Consider the following 22061-nt stretch of genomic DNA (forward strand, 5'->3'; position numbering starts at 1 on the left):
TTATTTGGTAAGGTGTCCCGCCGTGTTGATGTCCCGTTGAGTTTCCCTCGTCCCCGCTGTCGTGTTCCCTTTATCCTAAATAAAACTTCATCCGTTGATCTTCCTGCCTGCCTTCTCCTGCGTTTGGGTCCGCCTTGTTTGCTCCAGCGTTGGCGGGACAGTACATTCTATTCAGGATAAAAGGCAACACGACAGCAGGACCAGGAAAAGTCAACAGGGACACCTTACAAAATAAAACAGGAAATAAAGCTGCACCCAAAACCCTAACTATGACACACCCAACTCTTAAAAAACCAAAAAAGAGATTTGCAAAGCAGCAAATTCTAGAGCCAGATCATTTGAAACCTTCTTCTGCTTGTTATGCTTTCTTTCCCCCTAGTTGCTGCTGCTGCCGCTGCCTATTTCTGTGTATCTTAAATGAATGATGATGTATCACAGTGTTCCCGTGGAATCAAAACCTGTAACCCCGGTCACGCACACCGACTGACGATCGCAGCCTCTCTGCTCCTACAACACACCATCTCGCCATGTAGGTCACAAAGCTTCTGTGTTCTCCTGAGTATCTCCCTTCCTCTCCCTCTCAAACACTTTCCACCAAATTAGCTCTGGTGAGCCGCTTCCTTCGGGATTCTTCAAAACCTGGGTGCTATCTGGCGAAAGCAGCCCACGTTTTTTTTTGTGTGTGTGTTGAATGGAACCATTGTGATGGAGGGATGCGTCATCGGTGGCAGCAAGATGGCGGATCGCATTGATTACCAGCAGGCTTTTGTTCTGTTCTAGATGATATTGGTTTTTTTTTATCAGAAAAATAAAGACAGGACAACCGGTTCTCACTGGATGTCAGTGCTGCCCTCTCCATCCTGTCCTCCCAACCTGTAGAATATGAGACACACGCTTCCGTCCTCATGGTTTGTACCTCAGCGACATGTTTCCTCGAAACAGTGCAACAGGCTGGTTGTGTCAGAGATATGCAATCAGTTATCTCACATAGCCAGACCTATCTGCACAACGCTCGAGGATAACCAGTCAGAAACAGGTTGTTCTACGCATAACATCCATCCCTCCCTCCATTTTTTCCATTTAAATAAACGTTTTGCTACGTTTTATTGTGGCCCAGGTTCAAGAAACCTTTTTTTGTTCCTGCTGGGAACCAACTCTTCTGGTTTCTGAACCAATTTAATCTTGGTCCAAATGCTCCAAACGGTTGAATATCCATGTTGGTGGAATATGAATATGCGAGTTGGATCGATTCTCAAATCATTTAAAAACTGATCAGGATCCAAGCAGCTTGTTGATTCCCCTGCTCCTGGTGATGCAAACACAGATCGTTTAAACTTGACTCGTGTGGTATAAAAACACTCCCTCCAGAAACAGAAGCACTCTCGGCCCAATGTTTCACCCTCGCATCAGGATGGAACTGGTATCGTTCTTCGTACTAAATGTGTGCCCCAACTGTTTCATAATGTTTCACTGTATCATCACTGCACTCCTCCAAGAGCATTTTGTCATTTGAGGTATAGTCTGGGCTTAATAATTCATGAGTGCCTTGAAATCCATCTAAAATGCTTTTAAGCTTCTAACAATTCATTCTTCTTGTTATTTCACCCACTGCTGAGCTTCAGCTGTGCTGGGCTGAAAAGGGGATGTAAGGTCACCTTGGTGATGATGGGTTTTTTTTTTGTTTTGTTATTTAAATAGTTCGTTGACCAATTTCACACTTGCTGTTTCAGGTTTTTGCTTTCTCGCTGAGAGTCAGATGGGAAGACAGACGCTATACTCTCATGTCTGTGCGGCTAATACGAAGATGTAGCCAGGAAGCTGATTAGCTTAGCGTAGCATGAAGACCAGAGACAGGGGGGAAACAGCAAGCCCGGTTCAATTGCAGGTTGTTTAAGAATGACCGAAAAGGGAAACAAATCATAGTTTGGGTTTTAATGTAATGATCTTACATTGGGATCAAACCCCAGTGTCCTGATTGAAGTCTTGTGTTTGGCCCATTAATCGACGCCATCTATGTCCCCACATGGATGGCGTGCGACAACTGACCAGAAACACTAGTATGTTTGTTGTTAGCATACAAACCCTGATGTTTTCCTGATCCTAACCAAGATGTTCATTTGCTTAAACCTAACCAAGGGATCTTTTCCTAAACCTAACCAAGTCGTGATATTTTAAAAGTGAAAATCTAACCAAACTGCGACCGTTTCACAATGTTGACAGCGTGCCAATGAACAAGCTTCAATTTTTTGATATGTTCTCAATTACTCAAGTTCTTGGTACCTGACGCACCTCAGATTTAGCCACCTTTGGAGAGTTTCAGGCGAGCTGTATCACCCTGTTTCCAGTCTTTATATTAAGCTAAGCCAACCAGCTGACGGCGGTGACTTCAGATTTCGCACGTGGACGCGAGAGCACAATCGATTCCTCTCATCTACCGCGCGAGCCCGTGTGTGACCGTGAGTCTGAGGAGCGATGCAGCACTGCTAAAAAATGAACAGTGGAGGTTAATCAAAAGACTTGAACATCCACATAAAAACCACTCGTACATTCAACAAGTGGAGACACAAAAAGATTTTGAGATGGTAGGAGTGCGCTTCATACACACGCACGCACACACACACACACACGTGCACACACAGAGGGGGATGAATAGCTATGACGCCTACCTCGCTCTACATGTGCTCCCCCCCTCCCCCACTCCCCACTTCGCTTTCCGTCACTATGGTTACAATGATGCAGGTTACCGTGGCAGCCGAGTCAACCCCGCCGCTCGCACAAAGGCGCACGTGCATGTGCTTCAACCACACACACACACACACACACACACACACACAGACATACGCAGGCGGTGACGCTGAAGAGTTGAGTTTTCTTCAGCTATTTCTAGGAGAGACGGGGACGCTGAGCCGTCGTCACTCACCTCTGCCTTTTCATGGGCAGGTGATGGATGAGCACACTGAGCTCCCTCTCTGATTTGTTTTTCATTCAGTCTCACAAATTCTCTGTCTCAGTTATTTATGACTCTACTGTTGGAGGTCTATACATATAAATGAGGCACCTGGAGGCGCCTTATCTGCTGCCACCAGTTCCGCGCATGTGGCTCTTATCAGTTGTGCTTTTGTTGGTTCTTTACCGGCTGGTGGATCGAGTTCTCCCTGAGCGTGTGAGGCTTTGCTACCACCTAGTGTTCATGTCAAGAACTGCCGGACGAGATTGTAATTCTCTCTTTTGGTGTTTTTGTGGATGATTTCTCAAAAGCTGGGCTTCCAGGATGAATCCCAGATCAAAATATGCGTATGGAAAACGTATACAAGCAAGATTCACCCAGTCACACCTTCAGAAGTTATCTGAAGGTTTAAATTTTGTCTGTAACATGTTCAAATGATCTTTTTTATCCAAAATCTGAAGATATGTTGTTCACAGTCAAATAAGACAAAAGAAAATAAGCAAATGTGGCATTTCCAATCGACAAGTGACTCAGATGACCAGTTAATTCTCAAGATATAATCGCTGGATGATATTCTCTCAGTCAGTCGATCAATTAGCGAATCGTTCCAGCGTTATGAAGCGTGTAATTTTAACGTCATTCTTCTGCTTTGTACTTTTGTTTTGTAATTTTATAATTTAGAGTAGGGGAGAAGCCAAGGAAGGAAAGAAAGGAGGAAGGATGAATAACATCTTGGACACACTGAAGGACAGAAGAAGAAAGAGGTTGGAGAGACAAGACGCAACAAAGTAATGAAAGAGGGAAAAGGAAGTGAGGCAGGAAGAGACAAAAACAAAGGGAAAATACCTGAAGATAAGTAAAACTCTAAATATAAATCAGTGTCTCCGGCAGCATTTAGTCTTTAAACCACTTTCCTCCTCTTGCTTTATGTGTATGTGTGCACGCCCACGCCAGAGTATGCTCACCTTTATCCCTTTTCGGGATTTACTCAGACTTCTTCTTAGTAGTAATCCCATTTCTTCTAATCCCTCCCTCCCCTTCTCCTCCTCCTCCTCCTCCTCCTCCTCCTCCTCCATCGTCCGACATGCTCTCTCTCTCACACACACAGAAACACACATGTAGCAGCAAGATTCTCTCATTTAGACCAGCAGCCATTCATGTTGTTGGACTACTGCTGTCGCTGTTGTGGATTCACACTCATAAAACGCCATGGACCCTTCTCCCTCAAGACTACACCCAGTGACACCTGGGTAAGGACGCTTGCGTGTGGGAATGTTTGCTAGAACCGGAGGGGTTAAAGCGTGTCTGTGGGTGGCCGAGGCCTCGGTGCACAGCCAGGTGTTTCTCAAATCGTCTGAATGAAGCTAATCTGTAGCTTTTATTCCAGTTTTATTCTTTCAGATTTAATACGAGCTGATTGCTTCTCACAGCTGTAGCATTACTTTATCTGCTTACTGACGCTTTATAATGATTATGACAACAGAGAATTTATTCCAGTTAATTTGCTCTCATTTGAGTCATGACACCCTCAGCACAGTCATAATCAGCATTTAACTGCGTTATCCCCTAATGTCACCATTAGACAGCTTTTTCACCCTTTCTGAGTCTGCTCTGGAATAATCAACTAAGTCCCACCAGGCTTGGTATTTGAATTTAAAGTCTCAAAGCTGGTATTTAGAGCATTTTTTTTACGTTTTTATTTTTTTAAAAGTGCAGTGTAGTCAGATGGTGACGAACAATAAAGGTGTTTAGCTGTCCCTGAGGGTATTAGCATAAGCTCAGCCACTCTCCTGCTTCCAGACACACCCACATGTCTGACGAGGGCGAGAGCAGCTTACATGTGGTCCTGACGGGCTGCAGGAAAATGAAATGCAGCCCTCCATTAAATTTCGTTTCAAAAAGGCCTACTTTATATTCACAGCCTTCAGATGCAGCTTTGACAACTTTTAAAAATGCTGATTTTTTTTTCCTTCCACTTATCTTTGCTGTTTTTTATTTTTCGATTAGTCATTAACAAAGAAAATCCCACGCTTATTACTCTGTGAGGCCAAACTTTGGCACAGTGACGCTTTGAACTGAATGCTAATGTCAACATGCTAACATGCTCACCATTACAGTGCTAGAATGCTGATATGAAGCAGGTATGTTTACCATCTTATTTTAGCTTGCTAAAGCTGCGGACGTTGAATGTACAACATTTTACGGCAGTCTATACAATAGTTGTCAGGATATCGACCACATCTGGACCAACGCGGTGGACAGATCAACACACAGACAGAGCCACATCGCCATGGAGCCACGCTAACGTCTAGTAGTTGAAAATACTGTATAAACTTTCTCTGATTGCAAATACTGTAAATTGAATATCTTTCAATTTTTAGGAAATTCCCTTGGACCTGAATTAATCAGTTATTAAATTGGCAATAGATAAGTTTTATGCTGCAGTGTGTCATTATGAAGCAGATGTTGATTGCACAATATAAGAGCGTCAGAATCATGACACCATTGGTATTTAGATTGGTTTACTATAATGCTTTTGAGGGCAGTAAATCTCTGGGAAAATGAAGAACATTTCTATCTGCTTTCACGTCTCCATTATGGATGAAATCAATGATGAAGCTCATAGTTTTGTCCTGTCGCAGCGCCGACAATAATGCAACTTGGAAACGCTTGGTTGCACTTAAAATAAACCCCAATTCCAGAAAAGTAGGAACCCTGTGCAAATTAAAACAGCAACGATTAGCAAAACATTTGATATATAATCTTTTGTAAATATGCACTGATTAAATATGATGGCATTTCATGAAAAGTGCGGAAAAACCAGTGTCCCAATTTTTCTGGAATCAGGGTTGTAGGCAGAGGAATCTTTAAATCTAAGTACTTCTTAGTTGCAGCCGTTACTCCATCACTCCAGTGCAACAGATGTATGTTCCTCTGAACAGACAGCGCAGTGAAAGTATTCACTGGTCTTGTTTCGCTGCAGAGGTTTGACTCATAACAGCAGGGAAAAGCACAGGTGTAACTAACAAGATTAACAATGGCTCCATTCCATTAAGTTGTGTGTGTGAGCGAGTAAGCCGGCGACTGGCTGACATGCAGGGCCCTGGCACACGTCACTGGAACGCAGCAGATTATTAATGTTGTTAGTTACACCTGTGTCTGACAAGCTGAAATGTCAGCCGTGAGAGGAGTCTTTTCATCTCCCGTGTAACCCATTTTCTTCCAAAGGCTGCAGTTAATCATCTATGAAAGGAGACTTTAGCAGGCGAGCGACGGCCGTCTGCTGCTGTCATCTGCTGTCATGAGCGTTTCTGGGTCATGAAGGAGAGAAGAAAAATTAGAGGAGAGGAACTGTGGAGTTTTTTCTGTTCGCTTTGGGACGAGGCATCAAATAATGATGACGTGTTGCCAGTAAATATCTCCACATGTAGAGTTTTTCTGCTCACATTAAAATCACTGGTGAAACGGCTTACGTCTCTCTTGGTGTTTATAGTCTTGTTTTCTCTGTTTATACCTTGTTTATATGAAGGAAACATCTGCAGATGATTAATGGAAATCGTTTCAAAAGCCTAAAGGCGTAGAATTTCATCCAGCCACTGATTGATGGCTCTCACGTATGCAATCGATTTTGGTGTTTAACCTCACTCAAGGTTGTAATTTCATCTTTTCTGAGCTGTCAAATGAAAGGAATATGACGAGCTGCTGTATGTAAACCTGCCGGTTTCTGTTTCGTCTTCTCAGGTCGTCCTTCAGAATCTGTTGATGTGCATGGTGTGCTTTTACTCTCTCTACTACATCGCGGTCAGTCTCTGCATCGGGCTGCTCAGGTAAACATACACACACACACAAATACTGCCACACATGTCACATGAACTGGTCTCTTATCATCTTCTTGTGTTTCCAGGGTTCATGAGATCAACAGCTTGTTGGCTCCATTTGACTACACAACACAACCATCATGGCAAAACCCCAAATACCTGGGTGAGTGGCAGCGGTGGGGTGCAACCAAATACATTTATTCGAGTGCTGTACCTAAAAATGGTTTACGTGTTGTTTACTGAAGTATTTAAAGGTGTTGAAGGTAAGAAACAACAAACGGGTGGCAGCATATAACCAGAAAAAGCGCTAACTGCTGAAAACTGGAGCCACTGTTTGCTAGTTAGCTCAGTTAGCCATGCAGATAGCGATCCATGCTGGGCGTGAGGAGCACAGAGGTAATCAGGCTGGTCTTCAGTGATTTGACAGTTTTATTCACTTGATACTTTGCAAATGTAAACATGTAAATTGTAAAGAAGCTTATGAAATATGGCTCGTTGTTACAGATAAAACTAAAGTGACAGTAGCTTCACTTCCACTGGCAACAACACGGGGAAGCTGCTTACACGTTAATCCATCACTACCAGTGATCCAATTATATAATATGGATTATCACATATTACTCGTGAGGGCCCCTCTGCCTCGTCACGACTACTAATACATTTGACAATTTAAGTTTATTTATCTATTAGGTCATTTCCTTCACTGAAGTATGTTTTTCAATGCAGTATTTTTACATTGTAACAAGCAACTTTTCCTTTTTCACATGTTTTGATTTATAACAACAATAATAATAATATAACAACAACAACAACAACAGTAATAATAATATAACAACAACGACAACAACAACAACAACAACAACAATAACAGCAATAATAATATAACAACAACAACAACAACAGTAATAATAATATAACAACAACAACAACAACAACAATAACAGCAATAATAATATAACAACAACAACAACCACCACAACAGTAATAATAATATCACAACAACAGTAATTATAATATTACATAATATAACCACAACAACAACAGCAGTAATAAAACCCAACAATAATAGCAAAAACAATTATAATAATAATAATACTAATCATAATAATAATAATCTTTATTCTTTATGGTATCTTTCTTAACAATGTAACCAGATGCTTGTAAAAGGAAAATTACAATGAAAACAGATAGAATGGAGTTGAAATCATAAAATCAAAATAATGTAAATAAATCACACCAAAATCAGAAATAGCAAAACTCAGTTAGCAGAGTGGAGGGAGGTGCTAAGAAATGAAACTTCAACAGTCACTGGATTTTATTTTATTCTTAAAAACATATACCGATAGTTTCACCCTCACAAAAGGAATGACAACGATAATGCTGTAAACTCTTTGTGTTTTCATTACGCAGTCCCAGTATCCAAGGGCCAGAGAGAGGAGGGTGAATGATAAGAAACTGCTGAAGTAGTTTTATCTATTTCTCACAAAGAACAGTTTGTGCTGAGGCGAGCAGAAAAGGTATAATAACATAAACCTGCTACAATCAAAAGAAAACACGTCCTGGGATGGAAACACAGCGCGGTTCAGTCGAGGACAAACACTCTATGTACACCAGTGGTTCTTCAATATCAAGCTTAAGGCATTATGTGTTAAAGGAGTTTGATGTATATACATTTAACTGATAGTAATAAAATCAATTTTCCCATAGCAAGAGACACTCGACAGTTCTGAAGCATTAAACAACTTAAAGAAATCGACCAGAGGCTTTTAAAGGCAACTGAGAGAGACGAGGAAGGTCTCGTTTTTCATTTCACGATACCATTCCCTCACATATGGTTAATAAAAAAGTGATTGATATGTGTAAATGACTACAAACTGTTACATAGAGCCTCTTTATTAGCAAATGCTTGATCAACTACCCTGAAAAAGAGATTGAAAATGGCCAGCGTTTTATTTTCATACTTAACAAGGTCAGAAAAAACTAATAAATCCTCAGTTACAACATTTGAATCAGGACAATTTCTTGAATCCTGTATTTCTTTCTGCCACACTGCACAACAAGATGTGATGCTAAAGCAGAAGTGTGATTCCAAAGCATTGTAGAGAAAGACGAGGCGGAATAACAGGTGTCGTGTTTTTCTTCCTCCGTCCCTGCAGTTGGTGTGATTTCCACAGAAGTGACCTATCTTCTGGGCGGGCTGGTGTTCGCCTGGATCGTGGAGGAGTGGGTTTGGGACTACGCAATAACTGTCACGCTGCTGCACGTCGCCATGACCGTGGCAGGTAAACACACACACAGACACGGAAAGTGGATCAATACATTGGAACAGCTGATGGGATTGGAGGGTTTGTTATGTAACATGGGGATGTAGTCCAGAGAGGTGCAGGCACTCTGTGTCTACTTCTTTCATAATTTAGCCTAAACTTGAATCTTTTGATAATAAATACATGCAGTATTTCTTCTGTACAGGCAGTTTTTTACTTGACAGTTTTCATGTTTCTGCAGTGATGTCAGACTTCCCTTCAGCTGAGCACTGGTGGATTGCTCTGGGTAAGATCTTCTACTTTCTTATTACCTTTTCCCTGTCTCCAGATTGATTATGACTCACTCCCTTCATCCCCTTCAGGCTTTTTAAGGACAGCTGCTGGCCCAAACCTTAATTCAATTTATCTCCGTCTCTTGTTTATTTAATCCGTCTCTCTGCAGGTTCAGGCCTGGTGATGATGATATTTGGAGGACAGCTCCTGGCCTATAAACTCTTCAGGAGCAACTTTGTCTACCCAGCTGAACTACAGAACTTCTAATGAACTTACCGAGGAAAGCTTTTTACTGGCTTACCTGTTAATCTCAGGTCCGGATGCATGCCAACAGGTTCACTTTTCAAACATCATACTAGGTTCATACTCACGCTCGTATGAGCACCCATCGAAGAACGTACTGTAACTTTCTTGATTAGCTAATAGTCAGATCCCTCCTTGTACAAATGTTCCGACTTTGTTCATCATCAGTGTTTTTCTAAGTTTCTGTACAGTTTGAATATTTTTTTGTATTGTTTCTTTACAAACTCCACAGTGTAGGCTGAGGCTAAATGAACCAACGACAGCTGATGCGTTCGTTAAAAGAGTTATATTAGCATATTTATGTGTTGAGTGTGCAGTAGTCTGATTAGGAAAAAGACATTTCTACAACCGTTGGATGTTTAAGATGAGATCAATACCACGGGTGCATAATGATATAAAAGCTGGTTGTACATATTAGTTCAAACTAGATTTACATTAAATACTTGTGAGCAAAATGAACCTCAGTGTGTTTGTGTCTGTACATGCTCTGGCTCCTGCTTCTATGACCCAAACCCGGTGACAATAATATTAATAATTAATGAAAACTGAACAAGAAAAATCTCTTTATGCATGCATTCCCCAGTTTTATCATGTCAAAAACTCCATTTGCACATCACAACTAATTTATCTTGATGTCCACATGTACTTTCTCTTTCCCAGGTTTTTCTTGTTATATTCTTTTATGTCACATTACAATGTCTGCACTAGTGTGCCTGCATTTCATTTAGGTGCACCTAAGAATGCAATTCAACAAATTACCTAAATTATTGTAAAGGTGCAAATACACATCTTTTTTTCCATGTTTTTCTCATGGTGCAGGCAACAAGAAATGGCGATAACCTCGATTTGATAAAAACAATCTGCTTAAATTAAGCCGGACCAATAAATATGTTGCACTTGACAGATTATCGGGTGCATGTGCTGCCGAATACCGTCACCCTGCAGAATCAGACATGTTGCATTAATATGTCTTGTTTTGTCCACGATCCAAAGACATTCAGTTTATGGTCACAGTTTGCATGAGAGAATTGCAATAGTTTTTCTTTCAAAAAACACTCAAACTGATTACTAGATCATCAGAATAGTTACCAATTAATTTAAAAGATGAGAGTTTGGGGGCACACAGGAATTAAATGTAACGTTTTAAAGCCTCCTGAATCTTGATATTGATGATTATAATATCAGTATCAGTCTGTTCACTAGACACACACTGCAGTTTTTTGGACCTCTGTGCTGTAGGGTTGCCACCTTGGATTTGTGTTTACATCGGCAGCTTACTCTCAACCATCCCCGCTCTTTGTGTCTGTCAGCTGCCCGAAACAGAAAGCGGGCCTTGGCTAGGAGAACCTGTTGGGAATGGCTTCAGCCGCAACGACACGCCTCACTTTATCGCCAGTCAGATGATTCTCCCCGAAGCTGCAGACCCGGGAGGTTGCACAGTGGTCGGCTTTATGTCTCTGGTTTCAGAATGTGATTTTGAAATAAAGAATCTCCTCGACACGTTTCACATTTACATGTTTTGCTATGAAGTATCAGTTGAAACCTGCCCATTGACAACCTGGCAACAATTGTCACTCAATTGTCACAATGAAAGCATACATTGTCAGTCTTAACACTAACAACGGGAGATGGGACAGTTTCCTTTTTTCACACCTTTTAGAAAATAATGAATCAGAAATGAGGTGGTGGGGTATGAATCAGAAATGTGGTCATTTAAAGCAAATTTGTGTGAAATCAGTGAAACATGTTTCACATTATGAGCCAAATAAACTTCTGTTTCGCTGAAGAGTTTCCACAATGTGACTTCAGTTTTGACCAATGGATGCCGGAAATCGACAAAAACTGTAAACAGTAACTCAAACGGTATTGTTAAGGCTTTTTCCTGCAACTGTTGTTTTCTCTTACCCTGACTGCTCTCCATTGGATCTGCCGCTTCATCCGAGGACCAAATTAAAATATCATATTCTTGACAGACTTTTAATTTAGTTTTTGGATTATTAAGGCCCGAGCACTATCGGTGCTCGTTTCTGCAAGTTCAAAATGTTCATACAGCAAAACCACAAGCCCAAGCACACACATACTTTTTCCTTTGCTATGATCACAATAAAAACATGTACATTAATGTTCAAAGTTCAGAGAGCATATTTAGACTTGGATTGAATTAGCTGAACCAAATAGGTGAAGTGAGAGTGGACAAAAAGCATTTAGAGAAATCTGACAATTACTGGTTAAGGCTGAGACGGAGCCTGTAAACTATTTTAACTAAAATGCCTTTTGGATTTATTTCAGGTCCCGTTTTCTATTTTATCTTAATAAGTACTCGGTTTAAAACAAGGTTTAGAGATCGAAAGGTTGAGATATAAAATCCTTCAGTCAAATAAAACCTCACTAAGGCAAGTTTATTTATATAGAATTCAATCCATTCAGAGACAAAAAAATAATCAAAACTAAAACATTAAGACATTAAAACAGCATCTGAAGGACAGATGGGAAAAAAGCTAATAAAATTAGCTACAGATAAAAAAAAATGCATTAAATGAATTTAATTATTTGAAAGCTACAGTGAACAGTTATGTTTACTTCTCTGATTTAGATGAGCTGACAGTTTTACCTTGATGACGTTACAGACTACTTTTCAGAGTAACTAACTGTATCAGAACAAACATTTTAAGTAACACCCCCAATCCCACGGACAAGTAAACCACATGTGTTCAGTCCTGAGAACATTTAGTTCTTAATAAACCAGTAATCTTTTGGCACACAGGGAGTGCAGTGACTTAAAAAACACATTAAACCAGAACTGAGACAAACACACAGAAACCATTCTGTGCAGACTACAACCAGGCTGCATAATGAGCATATCAACTACTTCAGCTGCTCAAAATGACCTTTTATCTGTCTGCTCGGTGATATTTCAGGCAGCACTTCAGGTATATTTCATATCAGCTGCTGGTAAAACATTATAAACCTCTCACTGAGCTGCTGTTAGCTTCATTAATGTGATAAGAGATGGTGAGAGGGTAACCTGACCTGCTCAGACATTATTAAACAACACATGGGCCCTGTTTCCAAATCAGTCATTCCAAAAATAGGAATGGATAATGAAGGTAAAGGAAGCCCTGGTCTCCACTACAGAAAAAAAAAATGTTATATCAAATATAGTGAAAGCTTTGACAAAGCCACTGAGAGGAGACATTGGACTCCATCAAAAGACTCAACACGTTCTTTAAAAATCAGGGGTGAGCATGATTTAAACCACAACAGAATGTAATTCAAAAAAAGGGTTTATTACTTAAATAGCCAGCAAAGACAACAGTGCTCACTGTCTGTGAGCAGGTTAAACCATAGTCAACAAACAACTGCATGACCTGAAGGAGTTCTCATCAGAAGATGGATACTCAGATACTCAGTTTTCCTGCTGCTTCGGGCTCGTCTCCAGGGCTCGTCTTGTTCGTCTCGGCTGTTCGTCCATCACCTGCAGGAAGACAAAGAGGAGCAGTGGTAGTTTGATGTCTCTTTGTGGAGGTTTTGTTTTTGTTTGTGTAGGCTTTTTGTCTTTTTATGTTTGTTTGTTTTTGGAGGTTTTTGTGTTTTTGGAGGTTTTGTGTGTTTTAAGAGGTTTTTTATTTGAAGATGTTTTGTGTTTGAAGAGCTTTTGTGTTCGTTTTTAGAAGTTTTTGTTTTGAGAGGTTTTGTTTTTTTGTTTTTAGAGGTTTTGCTTGTTTGCAGAGGTTTTTACTGTTTGTGGAGGTTTTTATTGTTTGTGGAGATTTTGTGTGTCTGTTGAGGTTTTGTGTGTTTTTAGAGGTTTTGTGTTTGAAGAGGGTTTTAGAGGTTTAGTGTGTTTTTGGAGGTTTTGTGTTTGTTTGAAGAGGTTTTGTGTGTTTTAGGAGATTTTGTGTTTGTTTTAAGAGGTTTCTGTTTGAAGAGGTTTTGTGTGTTTGTTATTAGCGGTTTTGTTTGTTTGTCGATGTGTTGTTTTTGTGATTGTTGTTTGTCCTCCACAAAGAGACCTGGGTCTATTGTTGATGAGTTTTGAGTCTGTTCTTGAGTATTCCTATTTTCTATCTAATTTAAAATTAAAATTTTCACTGCACATTATTTAACAGCCTACATTTTACAACATTATTTAGTTAATAGTTACTTTGCATATTCATATAATTAATGCAATTTTCCAAATAAACAAACAAATGAAGGAATTTCTGATTCTGACCACTTACTGATCTCATCTATAAAATATTTAACATGTGTACATACAACAATCCGCCACAAGATTAAAACCAATGACAGGTGAAATAAATAACATGGATCATTGTGTTCCAATGAGATGTTTGGCTGTGAAACCATGAGTTCTAGCATTCATGTGTTTTCAAACATGATAAATATGAAGATGTTCATATAGGCTTTGTAAAGAAAACATCCACATTCATCAATTTCTTACTTTGGTCTTATAAGTTCCTTTCCTTCAGCATGCTGCACATACATGCACATATTATCTTTGGCCTTCCAACACATGCATGGTCCACAGGCATCACAGGATATCTGTAGTGCAAAAACATTTTAACACTTGTGCTATAATTTTAACATCAATGTTATTTCCTTCTCCAACATTAGCTTGGGGGATGATAGTGTTTTTAAGATAGTGCTTCAGCACTTGCTACTTGTGGGGACTTTCAGCCATTGAAGAAAATGTAAATGAGGACTGCAATTTATTATATCTAAGAGTATGTAAACTAGATAGGTCACGAACAGTATCTGATAGGAGAATCACAGGACTTATCTGTTGTGGGGAAAGAAGTCAGGAGTATGAATTTGAAAGATGTGTGAGCCTCCTTTCATACTGAACAGAGGGGGAACAGTATCTGACAGTAATATTCCAAGCTGTCAGGATGCGTTCCCCCTGTTTAAATGGTCAAATTTAATTATATCAGCCTGAAAATCACAGGACTTATATGTTGTGGTGAAAAAAGTCAGGAGTGTAAATTTGAAAGATGTGTGAGCCTCCTTTCGTTCCCCCCTGTTTAAATGGTCAAATGTAATGATACCAGCCTGAAAATCACAGGATTTATATGTTGTGGGGAAAAAAGTCAGGAGTGTAAATTTGAAAGATGTGTGAGCCTCCTTTCATACTGAACAGAGGGGGAACAGTATCTGACAGTAATATTCCAAGCTGTCAGGATGTGTTCCCCCTGTTGAAATGGTCAAATTTAATTATATCAGCCTGAAAATCACAGGACTTATATGTTGTGGGGAAAAAAGTCAGGAGTGTAAATTTGAAAGATGTGTGAGCGTCCTTTCATACTGAACAAATCACAGAACTTCTATGTTGTGGGGAAAGAAGTCAGGAGTGTGAATTTGAAAGATGTGTGAGCGTCCTTTCATACTGAACAGAGGGGGAACTGTATCTGACAGTAGTATTCCAAGCTGTCAGGATGCGTTCCCCCTGTTTAAATGGTCAAATCTAATGAGATCAGCCTGAAAATCACAGGACTTATCTTTTGTGCGGAAAGAAGTCAGGAGTAAGAATTTGAAAGATGTGTGAGCCTCCCTTCATACTGAACAGAGGGGGAACTGTATCTGACAGTAGTATTCCAAGCTGTCAGGATGCGTTCCCCCTGTTTAAATGGTCAAATCTAATGAGATCAGCCTGAAAATCACAGGACTTATCTTTTGTGCGGAAAGAAGTCAGGAGTAAGAATTTGAAAGATGTGTGAGCGTCCTTTCATACTGAACAGAGGGGGAACAGTATCTGACAGTAATATTCCAAGCTGTCAGGATGTGCTTTATAATGGAACTGGATTTAAGACAAATATGATAAAATAGTGATTTATATTTGCCTATAAATGAATGAGCACATTTTGTTCCAAAAGTTCATAATATTCGAAATGAAAAGTCTCTCACAAATATAATATTTTTCATTAATAGAAATAACAGTAGTTGGTTGTGTTAATAAAGACATAAAAACACAAACGTATGTGCTGTTGTCCCAGTTTAAAAATATAACTTGACAGTCATGAAATTCTCAACTCAACAATATTCAGTTTTCACAGAGTAGTTACAAAACATGAGAGTTTGGGCCACACAGGAATTACATGCATTGTTTTAAAGCATTTTCTGCTTAATTTGAAACGATTAGTTTGTGTATTATATGACAAATCAATCAATCAATCAACTTTATTTATAAAGCACTTTTCATACATGAGTATGTAGCACAAAGTGCTTTACACAGGAAACATAAAACAATAATAAAGAAAGCCCCTCCCTCCCACCCTCCGTACTATATACATGCACACATACGTACACACACATACACACACACACACACACACACACACTCTTACTACAGGAAATAAGGAGACATGGCAAGGCACTGAGGATTGAGGAAACGCCACCTTTGGGGCCGTCCACACTGGGAGGAGTCACAGGCTGTGCCACGGGGGGCACCAGTGCCCAGGCCCCCCGACCCTGACAGACAACGAATGGCTGGGCCAAAGGGACCCAGGGACAGCACCCCCAGCAGCATCCCAGACACAGCTCCCAGTGTGGAGGACCCCCCTGAGGAAACTCTGGAGTTAACCCTTAAAAACTAAAACATAAGATAGGATAAAAACCCTGACAAAAGATAATTTAAAGAAGTGAACAGTTAAAAGGATAAAATGCACAAGATAATAATAAATAAAATAAAATAGTATCGAAGATAAATAATTAAAAAAAAATTATTTAAGATGAAAATTGTTTAAAAAAAACAAAAAAACAAACAAAAACAAAACAAGATAGGAACAACAACATAAAATACGATAGAACCACATAAGAATGGAATAAGAATTTAAAATATTAGTTAAAAGCCTGATTAAAAAGGTGTGTCTTTAACCTTCCCTTAAAAATATCAACAGTCTCTGCAGACCTGAGGTTCTCCGGCAGGCTGTTCCACAAGCGGGGGCCATAGTGGCTAAATGCCGCCTCACCGTGGGTTTTAGTTCTTGGTTTTGGTAGGGATAAAAGGCCAGAGCCGGAGGACCTCAGGGTCCGCGAGGGTTGATATGGTAAAAGCAGGTCAGATAAGAACATAATAACACCGAGGAGACTCCTGAATCATGATATTGATGATTTTAATATCAGTATCAGTCTGTTCACCGGACACACACTGCAGTTTTCTAGACCTCTGTGCAGCCCACTGACCAAGGTCACCTGACCCTCCACTGAGCGACACGAGCCTGAGCGCCAAAACAAAGCTAACCACCACTATTACTCTCAATTAAAGGACTTTCTATCTGCCCAAATTGGTCAAAACAAACCAAGTATACATCAGCGGTAAACCACCCAGCGACAAAATGTCTGGAAACGGGTTAGTCCACAGTATCCAGAGGTTAATAAACTCCGAGGAGCGGCTGAGGACTCCGGTAAGTTCACAGCGCGGCTAACGTTAGCTAACAGGCTACATGCTAATCAGCTAGCTAGGTGATTGTGTTGATGTCGGTGTTAAAAAAGATGGAGACGCTTTGACTGAGTGGGAGCGACAACTGTGGCACTTTTGTTCAACAATCACAATATTTTGATGTCAGTTGGAGTTATTATTGTGTATTTTAATGAGCAATGAGCATCAATACCTCCTGAAACTGTGTAACGTAATTAGCCTTATTGTCAGTAGGAAATGTGGCAGCATTCATTGTTTACACATGTGAGGATTAAGTTAAAATTAAGTGAGGAAGTCAGTATTCATTCTCAACTCATATAACATATAGATAGCCCTGTGAATTCAGTCTAAAAACATAAACTCTCTAAACTTGACTTCTTGTTGTCATAATGTAGCTGACAAACTGTCAATTTGAAGGTCACATAAAGCTGCTAACAGGATAAATATTGGAAAGCCACAACAAAACTTGTGATACAAACAGAAGCAAAGTCTATAATAAGAAAGCTCAAATGTTCCCTGTGTAATGCTGCTGAATTGTTTGTATTGAGATTGCATCATTGCAGTTTTCTTAGCAGCACTTGTGGATTTATCTTTGTTTTAAAGCCTGAACCTCAAACTGTATTTTTACGATAAACTTACCATTAACCTGTTGGCAAAATGTGGATTAACCTAACACACATAAAACTAACTTCTGCATGGAGCTACACTTAAAGGAGATACCTTTATAAAAAAACTGCAATGCTTGATGAAGAAAAACAACATTTGTCCAACAACCAGCCTTAAATTGTGGGCTCAAAAAGCATTACATTTGAATATTTCATAGCTTTTACCACCGGGAATATATGAAATATGAATGTGAAAGTAACTTTCCTCAGGACATACAGTTGTATCTTTATGATTTATTAATAAGGATAACAGACATACAGTACTAACATGCACAGATTAATGCCTACGGTAGATTTCACACACAGATTGAGATGATTGTGAAGACAATGCAGAGTCAATTCAAAGCCTTTTCTTGTCATTGTCAGAGTCCGTTCGACCATCTCCGACAGCAGATGGATGATGTGTTGGGAGATGGAGGCATCCTGAAGGAGGTGGTCCACCCTGGAGAGGGCCCACCTGTACCTCAAAACGCTTCTGTACTGAGTACAAGAGCAGTCTTTTTCTGAAAACTCCTGCAGTTATTTGCCATATAATTTTGTTCAACCATAACCTCTTCTCTTTTTGTGTCTTCCTCAAGTCCATTACTCTGGTTTTCTGGAGTATTCTGCTGAACCTTTCGAAACTACCACAAACTTAAAGTACCCCCGGATGATGAAGTTAGGCAGAGGTCAGTGATCGGCATTGATTTACCTGAGAACCTATCATTCTCGTGGCATACAGGATAAAATGTGAGGTTGTGAAATGATCATCTTACAGATTTGACGCTGGCCGGACTAGAGCTTGGTCTGTTAACCATGCGGAGAGGAGAGTTCTCTCGTTTCCTCCTCCAGCCCCACTATGCATACGGGAACATGGGTTGTCCTCCGTTCATCCCCGCTGCTGCCGTGGTTCTGTACGAGGTTCACATCCTCGACTTCCTCGACTCGGGACAAGTGGACGAATTCATCGCACTGAGTCCGGTAGGTACCCTGTAGTTGTACTGACACATTATTTTTCCATTTGACATCAATTGTATACTAATTAATTGGACTTACAGGAGATATTTATTTATATATTAATCTACCTACAGTGTGCTTTCAAAACTATGCAGTTATGGAAAACAGAGGAATCTTCTTTTGTTGTTTTGCATGGCCAGTTATATATGATTCACATATGATTATACACCTTCAATCATATCACCTTCTGCACATTCCTTGAAGTTTATAATCCATTTCTCGTTTCATAAAACAATTTAAAGCATGGTCACAAAAAGGAAGAATGAGGTCAGACCTGGCAACTATTACTGTTACTGTTTACTCCTCTGTCTCCAGGAGGAGCAGAACACAGTTTCTCTGTCGAAGCTTCTTGAAGTTGTCAACACAGTCCGCAGCTTTGGCAACCGTTGCTTCAACCAGAGTCATTACGACAACGCCAAACGTCGCTACAAAGAGGTAAAGACAGAGACCACGCCCTCTATTGAGGTACTGATTGCCTGTAGTTTTTTAGTGCATTTGCTAATATGTGTACTGTTAAAAGGTGAATTGTACTGCGTTACAAAAATAAGATTTTTTATATTGGCTTCAATGTTTGGTCGACAGGCACTGATGCTGCTGGAGAACAGAGAGACAGAGAGAGAAGCAGAGAAGGACGGGATCAGGACGGCGCTGCTTCCTCTCTTCCTGAACCTTTCTATCACCGAGCTCCGTCTGGACAGCCCACACAAAGCCCTGAAATACGGCAACAAAGCCTTGGAGATCGACTCAGCCAACACAAAGGCTCTTTTCCGCTGTGGACAGGTCAGACAGGGTTTTTTTTTCCAAACCGTCAGATAACAGGTAACAGTCCTTGGAGATTTTCTTGCCGATATCTGTGGTATAAAATGTTCTGTTTCTTTGAGAAATAAAAGATAGGAACAATGATAGTCCTGGTAAAAAACAGATGTTCGAATTATGGTGGACTTTTATTAAGTTTATGTTGGATGAACACATTTAACTCGTATCTGGTACACTGATACATCGCTCACAACGCTGTAGGATAACAAGTAGTCCATTATTCTGACGTCTGATGTCATTTCTGTCAGGCGTATCTGGAGCTGCGTGAGTACGAGAGCGCCCAGGATTGCCTCATAACGGCTCAAGCGAGGAAGCCCTTTGACACTGACATCAACAACCTACTGAGGAAAGTGGCAATGTAAGACGAACCTTTGTTAAGCCATTCCAGATGTTTACACCGCATTTAGACCTGATATTAGAGTTGCATCTGCCATGATTCATTATCTGGATAACTAATGGTCTGATCTTTTTTTTAATGCACTTACACCTGTTATTTGTAACGCATGATGTTATCCTCACTGGGATGAGATTGTCCTGTGCAAAACCTGCACCGGAGCGATTTGAGGTAGCAGCAAATCAGCCCCAGACTCTCTTTAAAAATCGTGTAGTTTGGAGGATTATAGAGTTTGGAAAACATTGTAAACTTTTTGAAATGCTGTTCACATCACATCCTGAATCATTTGCTCCCTCTTGTAAAAATCGGCAATTGTAATACATTAAATGATTCCTCTTTTCTCTGTCGCAGTACAAGCATGTCGGCTCCTCTGTGACTAATAGATTATATGACTTGGCAACAGCAGAGTGAAATGCATGCAGTTATTTCCTACTTGTATTGGTTTTATTTTCCAGTAGTTTCTGTTGAATATCACATGTTATGGCACATTCATGGCAGAGAATAGAGGATAATCAGGAACTGGATGTGTGTTTCTTTCAGCCTGTTCGCTTTTTATCACTCGCTGAATTTGAAAAACAACCTATTTCCACTAAAAACAAATATCGGCACAATGCTAACCAGACTACTGTGAAACATTTGCTTAGATTACTTTCTAAGTTACATAGAATTCAAAGCTTACATTTTCACATGTATCTTTGTCTTTGTCTGGTCTATAACCGATTTGTTTCAATGGTTTTCATTTTCAGGTCATACAAAGACACGTTGGACAAAGAGAAAGACATGTGCTCCAAGATGTTCAGAGACTTGAGGGACAAGTAAAGATGTAAAGATGAGTCAAAGGGTAAGAAGTCCTGCTCACTAATCAGTCCCGATTAACACTGAGATTTCTTGTGTTTGATTTTTCAGAAAGACCGATCTCATTTATAAAATGTTTGTGTCTTGCAGAGTAAAGAGCTCAACTTCTCTTTAGTTTAACCTTGTGTTTGTTATGAAGGGAATAATCTTGTACAGTTTTTTTGATATTCTTTGAATGTTTGCCCAACAGTGTGATTCTGTTTGAAGATATGCTTTGCAGAGTTTACTTTCACCTTGAACGAATCTCAATTGGCTGCGTTTTGCAATTTAGTAGCTGCTTGAGATTCTCTCTATAAAGAGTCGCTGGACTGTTACCCAGTACACAGATATTTGCATGTGTTGTGAGCACTGTTGAGGTGGTGATAATAAAAATAATAAAAAGATTTCAATCGTAAGAAATCTTGTCTTGGCTGCTGTTTCATTTAGTGGATAAATGGGGTTACTGTCTTGCATACGGTCATTGATTTTTTTGTGTAGCAGTGAGAATATGATGTACAAATGACACATTTTGTGCCATGAACTTCAACAAAGCAATAATAAAAAGTGTTCACCTCAGTCTTTATTGTTCCGTGTGGGAGATTTGGCTCGCAGCTTGGTTAGAACAGACATCTGAGAGCAAAATGTGAAACAGTTCTTGTTTCAGTCTGGGTCAGTGGGCCAAGAGCTTAGAGATCATTTAGCAATTTGATTCAAGGGCGACTGAACAAACACCAGGGGGCGTACTTGAACATTCTTCCTCCAGAACAGCAACCTGCTCTTTAATTTATAAAAATAGGTGTCAGACTTTCTTCAGTATGATGAAATCGAGTCAAACGTTGGCATAATAACTCCAAATACAAATAATGAAATACCCTCTATATCTACCTTCATGCACCAAAACATGCAGCCATGTTGTGTGAGGAGGAAACGTCTGATCCGTAGTGACTGAACAGATTGAAAGGATGGTGTAGTGGGGGGAAGAGAAGGAGAAGGAGGAGGGGGGTGGGCTAATTCTTTTGGGCTAATCCTCTTGTCACAGTGTGAGTGTTTCACCGTCATCTCCCAGCACATGGCCGGCAGCAGGTCATGCTGTTTAAGACGGTCAGACTGGACGCAGACAGACAGACAGACAGACAGACGGACACAATGGTCCCCAGACTTGTCTCCTACCTTCAACTCAGGTGAGGAATAAGAGCGTGAGACAGCAGCTGTGTGCTTCCTGTTTCACTCCACTAATAATTTAAGTGTGTGTGTCTGTATTTGTGTGTTCGTTGACCAGCCTCCCTCACACATATGGGCCTATTTTGCTGTGTGTGTGTGTGTGTGTGTGTGTGTGT

The 22061-nt window shown here is 40.1% G+C and overlaps 2 protein-coding genes across 7 annotated transcripts in view; both read left to right on the plus strand.

Annotated features, from left to right (window-relative positions):
* The first annotated feature begins 3814 nt into the window (after nt 1-3814).
* tmem244 (transmembrane protein 244) lies at nt 3815-10064 on the plus strand. 2 transcript variants are annotated; one of them, XM_030405712.1, is made up of 6 exons: nt 3815-4197; nt 6689-6774; nt 6852-6928; nt 8922-9047; nt 9271-9315; nt 9472-10064. In XM_030405712.1, the coding sequence occupies exons 1-6, from the start codon at nt 4105-4107 to the stop codon at nt 9567-9569; spliced, it is 525 nt and encodes a 174-aa protein (XP_030261572.1). In that variant the 5' UTR covers nt 3815-4104; the 3' UTR covers nt 9570-10064. The 2 variants fall into 2 exon arrangements, with proteins under 2 accessions (XP_030261572.1, XP_030261573.1); XM_030405713.1 differs by lacking the exon at nt 3815-4197 and adding an exon at nt 4224-6358.
* Nucleotides 10065-16764: 6700 nt separating this feature from the next.
* LOC115574176 (rho GTPase-activating protein 18) overlaps nt 16765-22061 on the plus strand; it is a 29486-nt gene continuing 24189 nt past the window's right edge. For 2 of the 5 annotated variants that reach the window (XM_030405494.1, XM_030405495.1), the window contains exon 1: nt 21856-21905. In XM_030405494.1, the coding sequence (XP_030261354.1) occupies nt 21871-21905 (35 nt within the window). In that variant the 5' untranslated portion in view covers nt 21856-21870. Of the gene's footprint in view, nt 17006-18050; nt 18169-18262; nt 18353-18441; nt 18645-18995; nt 19116-19262; nt 19461-19744; nt 19855-20636; nt 20732-20835; nt 21145-21791; nt 21906-22061 lie in introns of those variants that run through there. The other 3 variants (XM_030405497.1, XM_030405498.1, XM_030405496.1) reach the window with 3 other exon arrangements.

This window comes from Sparus aurata, chromosome 22 (assembly GCF_900880675.1).
Source record: "Sparus aurata chromosome 22, fSpaAur1.1, whole genome shotgun sequence".
NCBI lineage: Eukaryota > Metazoa > Chordata > Actinopteri > Spariformes > Sparidae > Sparus > Sparus aurata.

Excerpts from the sequence above, each read along its gene's own strand:
- tmem244 (XM_030405712.1), top strand. The coding sequence starts at position 4,105 with ATGTTGTTGGACTACTGCTGTCGCTGTTGTGGATTCACACTCATAAAA. Across the intron at positions 6,775-6,851 it reads CTCTGCATCGGGCTGCTCAG|GGTTCATGAGATCAACAGCT; the intron begins GTAAACATACAC and ends TTGTGTTTCCAG. Across the intron at positions 9,048-9,270 it reads CGTCGCCATGACCGTGGCAG|TGATGTCAGACTTCCCTTCA; the intron begins GTAAACACACAC and ends ATGTTTCTGCAG.